At 42.1% G+C, this 15,320-nt stretch overlaps 1 protein-coding gene across 1 annotated transcript in view; it reads left to right on the top strand.

The window, feature by feature from the left end:
- Nucleotides 1-15,320, top strand: part of PLEKHG7 (pleckstrin homology and RhoGEF domain containing G7) — a 72,851-nt gene that overhangs the window by 22,393 nt on the left and 35,138 nt on the right. Inside the window, exons 8-12 of the mRNA XM_075126158.1 lie at nt 5,385-5,481; nt 6,522-6,670; nt 9,782-9,877; nt 13,486-13,581; nt 14,191-14,304. Of these exons, the coding sequence (XP_074982259.1) occupies nt 5,385-5,481; nt 6,522-6,670; nt 9,782-9,877; nt 13,486-13,581; nt 14,191-14,304 (552 nt within the window). The remainder of the gene's footprint in view (nt 1-5,384; nt 5,482-6,521; nt 6,671-9,781; nt 9,878-13,485; nt 13,582-14,190; nt 14,305-15,320) is intronic.

Below are 15,320 nucleotides of genomic sequence, written 5' to 3'. Positions count from 1 at the left end.
CTTCTTGGCAACAAGGGCACACTGCTGACTCATATCCAGCTTCTCGTCCACTGTCACCCCTAGGTCCTTTTCCGCAGAACTGCTGCCTAGCCATTCGGTCCCTAGTCTGTAGCTGTGCATTGGGTTCTTCCGTCCTAAGTGCAGGACCCTGCACTTATCCTTACTGAACCTCATCAGATTTCTTTTGGCCCAATCCTCCAATTTGTCTAGGTCCCTCTGTATCCTATCCCTGCCCTCCAGTGTATCTACCACTCCTCCCAGTTTAGTATCATCCGCAAATTTGCTGAGAGTTCAATCCACACCATCCTCCAGATCATTTATGAAGATATTGAACAAAACCGGCCCCAGGACCGACCCCTGGGGCACTCCACTTGACACCGGCTGCCAACTAGACATGGAGCCATTGATCACTACCCGTTGAGCCCGACCATCTAGCCAACTTTCTACCCACCTTATAGTGCATTCATCCAGCCCATACTTCTTTAACTTGCTGACAAGAATACTGTGGGAGACCGTGTCAAAAGCTTTGCTAAAGTCAAGATACAATACATCCACTGCTTTCCCTTCATCCACAGAACCAGTAATCTCATCATAGAAGGCGATTAGATTAGTCAGGCATGACCTTCCCTTGGTGAATCCATGCTGACTGTTCCTGATCACTTTCCTCTCATGTAAGTGCTTCAGGATTGATTCTTTGAGGACCTGCTCCATGATTTTTCCAGGGACTGAAGTGAGGCCGACTGGCCTGTAGTTCCCAGGATCCTCCTTCTTCCCTTTTTTAAAGATTGGCACTACATTAGCCTTTTTCCAGTCATCCGGGACTTCCCCCGTTCGCCATGAGTTTTCAAAGATAATGGCCAATGGCTCTGCAATCACAGCCGCCAGTTCCTTCAGCACTCTCGGATGCAACTCGTCTGGCCCCATGGACTTGTGCATGTCCAGCTTTTCTAAATAGTCCCTAACCACCTCTTTCTCCACAGAGGGCTGGCCATCTATTCCCCATGTTGTGATGCCCAGAGCAGCAGTCTGGGAGCTGACCTTGTTCATGAAGACAGAAGCAAAAAAAGCATTGAGTACATTAGCTTTTTTCACTTCCTCCGTCACTAGGTTGCCTCCCTCATTCATTAAGGGGCCCACACTTTCCTTGGCTTTCTTCTTGTTGCCAACATACCTGAAGAAACCCTTCTTGTTACTCTTAACATCTCTCGCTAGCTGCAGCTCCAGGTGCGATTTGGCCCTCCTAATTTCATTCCTACATGCCCGAGCAATATTTTTATACTCTTCCCTGGTCATATGTCCAACCTTCCACTTCTTGTAAGCTTCTTTTTTATGTTTAAGATCCGCTAAGATTTCACCATTAAGCCAAGCTGGTCGCCTGCCATATTTACTATTCTTTCGACACATCGGGATGGTTTGTCCCTGTAACCTCAACAGGGATTCCTTGAAATACAGCCAGCTCTCCTGGACTCCTTTCCCCTTCATGTTAGTCCCCCAGGGGATCCTACCCATCCGTTCCCTGAGGGAGTCGAAGTCTGCTTTCCTGAAGTCCAGGGTCCGTATCCTGCTGCTTACCTTTCTTCCCTGTGTCAGGATCCTGAACTCAACCAACTCATGGTCACTGCCTCACAGATTCCCATCCACTTTTGCTTCCCCTACTAAACATGCTTGTTTAAAGTTGCCTAATGCTCCCTTATAGTGTCGTTTGGCAGCCGCCTGCTTTGACCACTGCTTGCAGGAAGAGCAGCCCATTGCAGCTAGGCTGGTGGGGGCTTGGAGCCAGGGTGGGCCGACAGCCCCCACATCAGCTCCCCTAAGTTCCCTGTGCGGCTGCTGCCCAGCAGGCTGTCAATTGCTGGCAGTTCAGCTGTCCCTCCCCCACTGCCCTGTGCTGCTCCTGCCCTCTGCCTTGGAGCTGCTCTGGGAGCCTCCTGCTTGCTGTTCAGGTAGGGTGACCAGATCCTATTTTATAGGGTCAGTCCTGATTTTGGGATCTTTTTCATATATAGGCTCTATAACACCCCACCCCCTGTCCTGATTTTTCACACTTGCTGTCTGGTCACCCTACGTGCAGGGAGGGGAGGGGGAAAAGGGGTGTTGTTGCCAGGGTTTCCCCCTCCCCCGTTCCTGCCCTCAACCATCTCCACAGAGCAGGGGGGGACACAGCAGGGCTCAGAATGGAGGGAGCTTGCTGGCAGCAGCTGCTGTCTCAAAGTCTCTCTCTCACACACAGGGTGTCAGAGTAACAGCCGTGTTAGTCTGTGTCTCTCTCTCTCTCTGCCATGCTGTCTTCCCCCCTCCCACCTCCATTCCTGCTGCCTTATAGAGTGAGGCTGCGTTAACAGCAAGGTATTAACCCTTGGGGGCTCAGCCGAATGCTAGTTCATCATTTAGCAGTAAGACATTCCCTGGGAAATATCCCACCCTCTTCCACCCTCTGACTCCACCACCTCAACCAAGCTTCACACTTATCATTGCTGTGTACAGTATTAAACTGTTTGTTTAAAACTTAGACTGTGTATATATATAAAATATAGTCTTTTGTCTGTCAAAAAAAAATTCCCTGGAACCTAACCCAATTTTTCTCCATGCGTAAGTAAAATAATTGTAATAAAAAAGATGGAGAAAAATTGTTCTCTCTTGCCACAGAGGCAGGACAAGATCTGGGTTAGGTGATTAACTTTTGAGCCATGGCTTCACTTGGTTCTCATTTTTGGTCTCCCTTCATGAGCATAAACATTCCTGTTTACTTGTCAATTTAGACCTCAGTTCAGCAGGGCAATTAAGCATGTGCTTAAATCCCATTGGCATTAGTGGGATTTAAGAAATTAGGACAAAGCAATGAAACAAGTGCGGACAATTTTCAGAGTGGCTTTTTCAATAAATAAATCAATGATACCTCATTTGAAAAACTTCCGAAGCAGTCTCCTTCCCCCTCCCCCCCCCCAATCCACCACCCAAATACCAATGGGGAATAAAAATTCTTCCTGCAGCTCCAATACCAGATGCTACCAAACTGTTTAACATAAATATTTCTGAATATATGGCTTGCGTTATTAAACCAGGAAAACTATGAGGATCCTATATTTTCTGTACTGTTTCAGTATGTGTATATATATATATTCACATAAATAAATGACTAAACTATGAAAATGTTTTTCCATAGGGGATTCAATTTCTATATCCTTGTTTCTAGCAGTTCATTGTCCCATTTTGTTTCTTTAGTAGCAATACAGTAGTTACCATAATATTCACTGTTCTTTGGTTTCAAATGGTAATAAATAGTCCATATAATTATTCTCATTAGTGACTCCACTGTAGGAGGTTCAAACCAAACTCAGATTCCTATGCTGCTATGGTAGCTAATGGGGCTTCAAACTTGTTTGGTCCCTCAGAGAAGTAAAAGCACAACAGAAATCTGTCATATTTATTGTTATTAAATCACACATACACTGTAAATGTACTTCTCTGTCTCGGGTAAAGTTGAACTCTAAGGGAAAGCTGATTTCTGTTACACCACTGTAGATGCATATTGAAACTTTATTTGAACAGACAGGTCAATAATCACAGTAAAAGAAAACCCACCTTAATTTCCTTTCTAGGTTTCCAACCACAACTGAACTATTAAAAAAAAATTAAATACTTTAAATTTATTTGACTTTTATCTGCTTATGTTTTTTATTTATTTATTGGTTTCCTGGAAGCATGGATAATGAAAATAGATGAGTAAATTTCACTTTTAGTTAGTCAATTTCACCTTCCTGTTCTCAGGTATTAACACAATTAAGGATGAGCGAGCAATCTGCACTGAATAATGTCTTTTTCTGTTAACAAAATTCGCAATTGTATTTGTCAAAGTTATTCACAAATTTCTTGACAAATATTTCCATCTCCAATCAAATAGCTTATGAGAGTTTGTTGCAAATATTAGGCATTTTAACTTCAAAATCCTTACGATTATAGGTGCTGATCCTGCAAACACTAATGCATATATAGCTTAATGTACTTGAGTAGTCTGCTTGAATTCAATACCTTAGTAAAAACTGTGACACTGATATCTGCTGCATTCTGTGATCTTAATGGTTGAAAGCCAATTTTCTTGATCAGATATTTGCTTTTGTTTGTCTTTACTTTGTTTAAAGGTAAATAAATTATTCATATGTTAATTCTTTAAAGGCATAAATAATTGGCTACATTATTATGGTTTTAGTCTGACAGGACCTCACCACTAACATTTGGCTCTTTCTAAATGGGACTATTTGCATGTTGAAAGTTAAGCACGTACATAAGTATTTGTTGGATTGGAACATGAGACTGAGAATTTTGAGGTTCAAATATTTAAAATTTGCAACAAACTGCAAACAAGCTATTCAAATGACAAGAAACATTTGTTAATAATTTTGATGTTCACTCAAAAGTGAGTTCACTAGAATTATTCATGGACGTAAAAGTTAAGCACATGCGCACGTGTTTGCAGGATCAGTGCCTTAATTAGAAAATGCAAGTAATATTGTTTCTGCTCACAGATAGAACATCTTGTGGAACTGACCATCACAGATCAAACTGAATTTCAAATATTATAGTGAAATGCACCTTTTGAAATGCATTTTTTGCAAATATTCCAGCATTCATCTTAAAATTCATTTTTGAGAGTATTCATATTAATAAAGTACAAGCACCCATATGGTCTCTGAAAGCAAATATGAAACACAGTCAAGTCAATATTCACTTTGAAATTCTAAAATATTGGTGGCAGTAAGCATAATGCAGTGAGGTTTGGTGTGCAAATGCTGCAAGCAATATTTGTTTTTTTTTAAAATCCATTGATTCTTTTATTATTATTATTCATGTCATGGAAAAATCTCTTTTAGTGTTCATAAAAATCTTATTTTTACACACACAAAAAACCCCACCCTAAATGCTATGGCAAATTTGACCAGACAGTGTCACTTTAAATGTGTAGTTTAAACCAGGTGAAGAGTTCAATATTAAAATGTTTTGAAAAAATGTTTACCCTCAAAGATTTCCTGGTCACATATCACTGATTTTTGCATGAGCAAAGCAAGCTGAGTTTATTCTTAGATGGGTTTTGAGAATAGCCCATTATCACTTGTGACGTTCTAGGTTAGCAACAGTCAAAGACTACCGCACTGTACAACTCAGTCTTATTGTGCCAAAGGGCCACCTTGACCTTGGCGCCTATCCAATATGTAGAAGCAAATGACAGTGCTGCATCTACACTCCTTTCACTGGATATGTGTACATGGGTTGGCAAAGAAACCAAACATTAGGGTGAAGTCCTTGCAGATTAAAACAAAATTACTGAAGCTAATAAGCATACTATTTACCTCTTTAAATTATAACGTGTAGAATTTATCTTTTAACAGAGTAAAGACAAACAAAAGCAAATGTCTGATCTGAAAAACTGTCTTTCAACCATTAAGATCACAGACTGCAGTGGATATGAGTTTCACAGTTTTAAGGTACGGAAATACTCAGTAAATTACACTGATAGTCCTCTCCAATAGACTCAAAACTTTTTTCTCTTCTTTGTGTCCCTTTTAAAATTAATCTTTTCCATGTTAGTAATCGACATAGGCAATCTACATGCAGAATCTGTATATAAATTTAGGGTACAATTGTTGCAACAGAAGGCAGTTAGTCTTGTGGTTAAGACAGAAGTCTAGGAGTCAGGCAATTCGGAATTTATGCCGAGCTCTGACAGGCTTCATGTGACCTTGGTCACTTAGGAGATGTCTACACTGCAGCTCAGCACATGCCTCCCAGCCTGGGTAGAGAATCACGCTAACTTTGCTCGAGCTAGCACCCTAAAAATAGCAGTGTGGATGTTATGCCTTGGCAGTGGCTCAGGCTAGCTGCCTGAGTTCAAGCTGCCTGACCCAGAGGGTCAGAGTTCAGGTGGCTAGCACGAACCCCTCCCCATGCTGCAATGACCACACTGCAATTGTCAGTGTACTGGCTCAAGCAAAGCTAACTTGAGTGTCTCCCTCCACACTGGGAGGCTCCCTCCCAGCTGCAATGTAGATACACTGTAAGGTCTCTGTTCCTTGATTTCACCATCTGAAAAACAGGTATAATAATACACCTCTGCTTCAGAGGGATGATGTGAGGTTAAATTCATTAATGTTTGCAAACCATCCTGAGATCCTTGGATGGAAGGTGCTCCATAAATGCAAAGAATTATTCTGCATTACTATTATTATATATATGCTTTATAATACTCGAGAGTAAAATGTCAGAATTTTTATTTTTTAACTATTAAACATCCAGCCAAAGGATGAGAACTGTTGTTATCCAGGTCAGGTTTACTTGGTCCTACCACAGCACAGGGGGCTGCACTTGATGACTTCTCGAAGAGCCTGTCCAGCCTTACATTTCTCTAATTCTATTATTTATACTATATTTTAATACATTGCATAAAGATTGCAGCACTTTATGTATCAGTCAGCTATTATGCATGAAATCTATAAGGTTTTTTTCCTCCCCCCACCCCAATCAATACAATAAAACTTGGCATGAAATGATAACGACTCAACAGGCTCAGCAGAAAGACACTGATAATCCATTAGAAGTGAGGAAAGAAGAAGCTGTATGGGAACTTTTTACAAGTGAATGCAGTTACTTTCTGGATCGCTTACTGGTTCTCAAGACGGTAATTTTGGATTTATTTCTCCAGTAGATTAAACATGGGACTTGTCCTGCCGTCAGTGGGGCAAGAAGAAAGTCATCTATAACCTTTACTTCTTTATATCTAAATGGAAATTACTTGTACTTTTGTGCTGTATACTCCTCATGTCTTGTTTTCTAAACCTGTTTCCACAATTCTCTAGTTTTCATTTCATCCTGATGAAATCTTTTCCTCTGTGTGCCTCTTCTCAGTGCTTTGCATCGGTCTCTCTTGGTTCAGTGCCTTCTGTACTCCCAGTAGCATCAGAGTCCATTTTAGTCTGTCTTTCACTCTCTCTCAACTTGCACTTTCAGACTCATAATGCTATACTTTCCATTATTGCCAGCCCATTTCATTTTGTACTCCTGGCTTTTAATAGCTTAGCTTGAAGAGGACTAATGGGGTGTAGTTGTGTTATCCAGACTAGAGCCCTGAAAATGCAAAAATTCGGCAGGGCAGTATTTCAAGCTCCCCTCTCACCCAGCAGAAAAAATAAAATCAAGCCTAACCTTATCCTGAGGAAAAATAGGAGCATCTTCAAAGTTGAACAAGCTGTGGTAAGGCTGCACTCCTGACAGTAAGCCCATGCAGTATCCCTTTATAGGTGATAAAGGAAGATCTATCGAGAGTTTCTATACACACACTCACACACACACTTTCACCACCTCTACCACTGGTTTCTCAAAAGGAAGGAGGATAGAGTCCAGGGAGGAACTGCCTTTTAAAAAGCACGTTTCATGCTGAAAAGGTGGTTTAGTCATTGTCAAGGTTCCTCCCCCACTCTGAACTCTAGGGTACAGATGTGGGGACCTGCATGAAAAACCTCCTAAGCTTATCTTTACCAGCTTAGGTCAAAACTTCCCCAAGGTACAAAATATTACACCCGTTATCCTTGGACTGGCCGCTACCACCACCAAACTAATACTGGTTACTGGGGAAGAGCTGTTTGGACGCGTCCTTCCCCCCAAAATACTTCCCAAAACCTTGCACCCCACTTCCTGGACGAGGTTTGGTAAAAAGCCTCACCAATTTGCTTAGGTGACTACAGATCCAGACCCTTGGATCTTAAGAACAATGAACAATCCTCCCAACACTTGCACCCCCTCTTTCCTGGGAAATGTTGGATAAAAAGCCTCACCAATTTGCATAGGTGACCACAGACCCAAACCCTTGGATCTGAGAACAATGAAAAAGCATTCAGTGTTTTACAAGAAGACTTTTAATAAAAAATAGCAGTAAATAGAAATAAAGAAATCCCCCCTGTAAAATCAGGATGGTAGATATCTTACAGGGTAATTAGATTCAAAAACATAGAGAACCCCTCTAGGCAAAACCTTAAGTTACAAAAAAGATATACAGACAGAAATAGTTATTCTATTCAGCACAATTCTTTTCTCAGCCATTTAAAGAAATCATAATCTAACACATACCTAGCTAGATTACTTACTAAAAGTTCTAAGCCTCCATTCCTGTTCTGTCCCTGGCCAAGACGACTACAGATAGACACAGACCCTTTGTTTCTCTCCCTCCTCCCAGCTTTTGAAAGTATCTTGTCTCCTCATTGGTCATTTTGGTCAGGTGCCAGCGAGGTTACCTTTAGCTTTCTAACCCTTTACAGGTGAGAGGAGCTTTCCCCTGGCCAGGAGGGATTTCAAAGGGGTTTACCCTTCCCTTTATATTTATGACAGTCATCGACACTAATGCTCCAAAATCAGGTGGATGAGGAAGAGCACAGACAGCTCCATTAGGGTGGGCAGAAGGGGGGGGCAGTTATTGGACAGTTAGGAAAAGCCAGGATGAAAGTATCCTGCCATCTAGAAACATTTGTTTTAAAGAGTGGAAGTGGTAGAGGATCGCTGAGGAGCGCAGCTAACTGCAAGTGGTTCTCCTGCTAGACAGGGGGGTATTACAAGGTACTCAGACCCCTTGGTGATGAGTGAGGAGTAAGAACCTAGAGAGAAAGGCAGGTAGATACAGTAGTAGGCCCTATGTGGCTCACAAATGATACAGCCTCTCCTCCCTCATCCCATCCCTCCCATCCCCGTTTTTAATTATTCTCCAGCAGTGAAAACAAATGTGCTTATGAAAGAGTTTGGCAACTCTCACAGTTCCATGTATTTCTTGCTGCTCTAAATATTCCTGACTATTAAATATTCCACTTGTTCTAATCAAGCTCAGCTGAGATTTGAGACTATGGAGTGTTTCCTCCTCAAATGACGTTTTTCTCAGGCTCTCAGATCAGTAGTTCATGGCAGCTAGACCAATGCAGGGATAAGAATAAGCATTCACTCTCTTCACCCCTCCCCTAGCACCTTGGGCAACATCAGTAAGCATTTTATTCATGTTTTCATGTAAAGCCATTTCTATTAAATACATTATATTTCTCAGCTCATTCTTAGATGCTTTGGGGGCATTGTTTGGCAGAAATCACAGTAAGTCAGTGCAACCCCCAAAGAGTCAAGCTCCAGCAGCTGATGTGTAATGTATTCAGTATTCAACACGTGCCTTCACAGTGTTCATTCAGCACCACTGAAATTCACCCAGAAAGAAGAGAGACTGAACAAGCCACCCAGCCTCTCAAAGCCTTGGCCCTACACCCATTTAGCTGCTTAGTGGGACTCTTCCACCCCCCATGCCAGAGCATACAGAGCAACATGGAGGTAGACGGAAAGGGTTGGGGTGGGCCTAGATTAGAGGACAGGGTTCATGACCACCAGGTCTGCAATTGTATGGATCTGTGGGTATAACTCCCTGCAGTACAGGTCTAAAGAGGCCTCAGCCCCCATTCCCGACCACAGAATAAAATAACAGCCATGATGGGGCTACCTTGCGATCTGTGGGCTGGCTGTGTATGGATTCTCTCACTTCAGTCACTGCATAGGTCCTGCCCAAAACCCATTATTTTTAGGCTTTGTGCAGGCCATAAAAGACTTGCTCCTAACTGGTGGGAGCCCAGCCATTTTGTAGTCTGCCCGTCAAATTATGGCTTACGAAGGAATATATGGTAAATCTATCTGCCTGCTGCAAATTAATTGGTTTGTTAATGTTGAATTAATACAGATAATAAATAATATGGCTTTATTGTCTTTTTTAAAGATATTTGTGAATATGCTAAAATACCTGCAAAACAATGAGTTCCTTGTGGATGTGGATTTGTGGGGACTTTTTGCAAACTTGGAGGAGTTAAACCAGGTGAGGAAAAAAAGAAGAAATCTCATTTAGATCAAAAGCTGACAGCATAATTAAAAAAGAGGAACACAAAGAATTGCCAGAACCAGATTTCAGTGTCTGTATCTTGAACTTGACCCTAAGGACACTGTCCCCCTCTCTCTTTGGCAAAACAATTTGGATGAGGCATCTGATCAGGCCAAATGATTTCATGAACAGGCATAGAGCCATTTGAGTTTTGGTTATGGCTGTAATCTGATTGTGTCCTGTTTCCTGTCATAAGATGAGTTTGGCATTAGCTCTTTAAAATAGAGTCTTGTTAAATCATGGGTTTTGGCAGTCCTCAGTATACAAACATTAGGGCAGAACAATCACAACAGCCAGATCCATACAACAATGAATTTCCTGTATCAAACAATTGCATAGACATGAAGTGTCTACTACACTATGGTCCCTTTGTGCTACTCCATAAGGACAAAGGGAACAGAAACCACCCACATCTCCCCAGCTAGTGATTCCCCAGGTGACGTGCTTGACTCATGTGCTACTCATCCTGCAGCTTCTGGGGCAAGGTGGAGAGAAGACACGCCCAGAGTGCTCTGTGCTCTGTCTATCCTCAGCTTGTGGCCAGTCCCCTTGGGGACTCTTTTCCAACATGTGAAAGTTAAAGTAGTCCCTATGCTGCTCTGACTTGTGCTGGGGCCAGGAAAAGACTCAGGGATCCCTAGCACCACCCACCCTGAGTGTAAACTCGGCAAAGCAGAGAACCTGGCCTAAGATCTCCATTTTGCAAGGACAGCATTCTCTGCAAGGCATTTTAATGCCAAGACAAGTTAGTCAAGATTGCAATTGATAATACCAGGCATTCCCTCAAGCTGAAATAGTTGTTACCTGGCTTTAATGGCAAAGCAAAACTCTGTCCTGCCTTTGACAGCATCACATAAGACAAAAGAAATTATTTCCAAACTGATTCTTTTCACTGAATGCAAAATTATTGGTGTAAGAGCAAATACATCACCCTGACTGAATGAGGGGTGGCGTTTGGGAACAGTTTCTGACTCCATTAGTGAATGAGCACTACGGAAGATGATCACTAAGATCAAATGCTACTCTACTAAGAAAACTGTGTGTTGCAGTTTTCCTCCTCAAAGTTACACTTCCCACAGTCACTGACATCTCATTTTTGTTGCTCTTCTTCTACCAGCATAGAAAGAGTTTGCCTTCTATAATAAGGATTGCAAAGATTAATCAGTGTCTGCACAGTGGCTTGAACATACAAAGGGCTAAGTATTATTATTAGAGCTCTGTTGGTGAGATGCAGTATGAGCTAGTAGATACTGACAGTCAGGAGATGTTGATTCTACTCCCATCTGTGCCATTGGCTTGCTGGGTGACATTGGCCCAATCAGTTCATCTCTCTGTGTCTGTGTTTCCTCCACCAGCCAATATCTTTCCTGTCTATTTAGAGTGTAATCACTTCAAGACAAGGCCCTGATTTTTACTCTGCTTCTATATCATTTTTACTCCACTGGGCTTCTATATCATTCTGAGCCCTTTGATGTTGTTACTCTATGTCATGGGTCATGCATACTCCATCCCCTTTTGGAACTGGTGAGACGGGCTGCCACTCCAGGATGGGCGGCAGCCAGGGTAGGGGAACCCGGGCCCTCCCTCTCCACCAGGTCCCAACCCAGTACCCTGTCGATTGCAGGGTGGCCTGCCACCAGCTCAGGGATCCAGCCAAAACACACTGAGCTAGTCTCTGGTTCTACAACCACCTCTCCGCAAAGATTCCCTAGGTTGCTTCCTACCCGCTTCTCTACGGCTTGTAGTCTCAGAGTTCCCACAGTCTCTCCTCCCTCTGTGGCATCGAAGCCTGAGGGTCGTCGGTCGCCACCATCTGGCTGGCCTCCACATCATGAAGTGCCAGTGGTCCTTCAGTAGGAGCCTGCAACCCAGGGTCTGTCAGTGGCAGGATTGCCCGCCACCAGCTCAGGGATCCAGCCAAAACATGCTGAGCTAGTCTCTGGTTCTACAACCACCTCCCAGCAAAGATTCGCTGGGTTGCTTCCAATCTGCTTCTCCAAGGCTTGTTGTCTCAGGGTTCCCATGGTCTCTCCTCCCTCTGTGGGATCTGGAGCCTGGAGGTCATCGGTTGCTGCTGGCTGGCTGGCTGGCTGGCGTCCGCATCATGAAGTGCCAGCGGTCCTTCAGCAGGGCCTGCAGCACACCTCCTCCCTCTCCAATGGTTCGTCCTGAATAAGATGAGCTGTTCCCTTTTATACATGGTTTCCAACTGGAGCATGCCCAGAAGGGTTGAGGGGGCATGGCCTCCTCGGCCCAAAGAGAGGCATTAATCCCTGCAGTCCCAGTGAGGGGCATGCATGCCCCGTCACACTATAATACGACATAATAATGAAAATAATAATTGTTACTGCAATAAGTGAGTACTCCCTCAGTTCCCCCAGGCATCCCTACAGAAACAACAGATAAACTAAACATCAGAATAAACATGCATCAAGTCTTTGCCTGGCCCTATCGTGGTGAGAGACAGGGGAGGGGTTGAATTATGTGCTATTTACAGGATGAACACACCGGCGGGTCGATTAGGATACAATCAGGATTGAGTGTTGTTTTTAATACTTTTCCCATTATGCATGTGTATATAATATAGTAACATCCATTATGGTCAAATGTGGGGAAAATGATACTGACACCCTTGCCATAAAAGAGATTTATGTTGTGAAATATATAAAATACACCTTGCCAACATGCTAGAGTTAATACTGTACCACGAGCAACTCCCCGAAAGCTATGTAGGCCCACACATTTGCTAAACAAAATAGAGTGCTCAAAATTAAAATCCCAGCATTTTAATGTAGTTCACTATGGTACTGGAGATACAGCAATTATTTTCGATTCTGTCTCTACAGGAATACTGTAGATTCCTGATACCACTGCATGGTAAATGTAGATTTCACAGTAAATTTTTCTATGGTGGCACAAGATGTGGAGATTCAGATAGGACCACTAGAATCTAAGTGAAAATATTTTTTAAAAACTTCATTTGGGAGAATGCCTTGCTTGCAAAGGCAATTTTCACATTCTGGTCCCTTGGCAGTTTAAAAGAAATGTTTTTCATTATCTTCAGGAAATTGAAATAAGGTGGAATATAAATTACAATCGCTTTCCAAATGAGTTTGAATACCTCTTTAATCACATTGCATCTACAGTGTTCTGTCACATCAGATCACTATACAGCATTTATTTCTGTAATTCCCAATGTTAATTTGTGTTGAATATTCATATGAATTATGTAGCTACTGTTCTAAAATAAATGTAATTGGAAAAATGTAATATTGTGTCATCATTTTTGTTAAACAGAGCTTGACAAGGCCTAAGTGGGTGTTTTTAACAGGATTGTTTTAACTTCTGGTTAACTTAAGCACTTAGACCATGATTCGGAAAGGGATTGTGCCCGCTGACTTAAAGTCAGTCAATGGAGCTTGGTGCAAGTATAGGGCTTTATTGGGTGTGGAGTCAGTTGCAGGATCTGGACTTTAAAAATATTTAATGGTAAAAATAAAGCTCAGAAGAGCAGACAAACTAATTTTTTTTCTTTCCTTGACTAGGTGAGTCTCAGTTTTGTGACTGATTTTTTCAAAATTGTAAAGGACCATATCACTGCATCTGAATCCTCCCTGGATTTCATCTCTGTACTCACAAAGGTAACATGGGTCAGAAAGGCTCTGTAGTAGGACTCTAAATGTAGTGCAGAAAGTTTTTGAAGCTGCTTTCTTGGTCACATTCCTCTTTTAGTAAAAGACCTAGATCATATAATAGGAGGAATCAAGCTGTCCAATGGGAGCTTCAGAGATACACTCACTCTTCTTTCACTCAATGGGTGAAATCCTGGTCCCGCTGAAGTCAATGAGAGTTTGCCATTGACTTCACTGGGGACAAGATTTCACCCCAAATTTGTAAGTGCCTCTAACACAGGTGGATACCTTAGTACATTCCTAAATATAAGGCTATGCAAAGCTGTTCCGTAGCCTAGCACTTTTTATCATCTACTTTATTTTTCCGGCAGTAAAGTCTCAACACTGCAGATGCCCGTAGAGTATGCTAGAGTTGTGGCAGGATTCTTTAAGAAAGTAGTTTTCTTTGGCAAGTTTACTCTCTATTGTAGCCCGATTTTCCCTGTTGCAATCAAATCTCCAGCAAAATGTATCTTACAAAAACTAAGAAAAGTAGATTGTTTACCCCATTGTTTTGCCCCTCACTAGGACATTCCTCTTTTTCAATCTTGTTAAACTTCTAAATCTTTTGTCTTGCAGTATTTTCAAGGTAACCTCTGCCAGACACACCAGATTTACTGCCTTCATTACACCTCAGCCATCTTTTACTTGGAGAACCTGAGGCAGAGAGAAGATTTTGGAATCTATCTGAAAGTAAAGTGTTGGTTTTGCTCTCCTTGTTGAGTCTTCAACCATCCTATCCTGTCTTTAAAAACAAATTGGAAAAGCTATATTATATTTTAGATAATAGTCTATGCCTTTTTTCTTGAAATGCAAACAATATCACAGGTTTAAATATACTGGGTAGAATCCTGGCTCCACTGAAGTCAGAGGCAAAATTTCCACTGACATGAGCTCCTTCAATGGCACCAGGTTTTCATCCACTCCATTCATACTTTCAATTAGTGCAACCTGTAAAATACAGAATTATTAGATGTTAGAATTAGTTTCCAACCGGAGCAGGTCAAACAGCTGGGCTGTTAATCCAAAGCTGTCATATGTTACCGCCTATTGCAGGGTAGGAGCAGCAGGGTTGGCCAATGTATAATGTCCTATGATATCTGCAAACACTGGGAGGAGAGTGGAGCAGTTGACATAACTAAGTACCTAATGCAACAATCCCCTCTTGGGATTGCCTAACACTGAGCGCAGAAGCTAAAATAAGTGCCTATTTTTAAGAGGTTTGGGGGGAGGGATAGTTCAGTGGTTTGAGCATTGGCCTGCTAAACCCAGGGTTGTGAGTTCAATCCTTGAGGGGCCATTTAGGGATCTGAGGCAAAAATTGGAGATTGGTCCTGCTTTGAATAGGGGGTTGCACTAGATGACTTCCTGAGGTCCCTTCCAACCCTGATATTCTATGATTTTCTGTCTTATGTGATCTGCTCAAAGATCATACCTTGTAACAATCACTTGACTCCAGGAGCTGCTGCTTTAATGAGAACACCAAATAGCATGAAACTCACAAGAGTTGCCACACCTTAGGAATAGGAGATTCAAGAGGCTTTTGTGTGAACTGGAGAGGCTGGCGTGGTGGTTTTGTCACTTAAGCTCTGTCTTTATTTGAAGCCGTGTTTATATTCACATGGTCTTATCAGACTTTACAAGCACAACATTCAGAATAAGATAAGTGCTTTATTACTTCATTCTGAGCCTGAATTCTCTTTGCAGAG

Source organism: Caretta caretta, chromosome 1, assembly GCF_965140235.1.
Source record: "Caretta caretta isolate rCarCar2 chromosome 1, rCarCar1.hap1, whole genome shotgun sequence".
Lineage (NCBI taxonomy): Eukaryota > Metazoa > Chordata > Testudines > Cheloniidae > Caretta > Caretta caretta.
The sequence above is the reverse complement of the archived record's forward strand: the minus strand, read 5'-3'. Positions and strand labels throughout refer to the sequence as shown.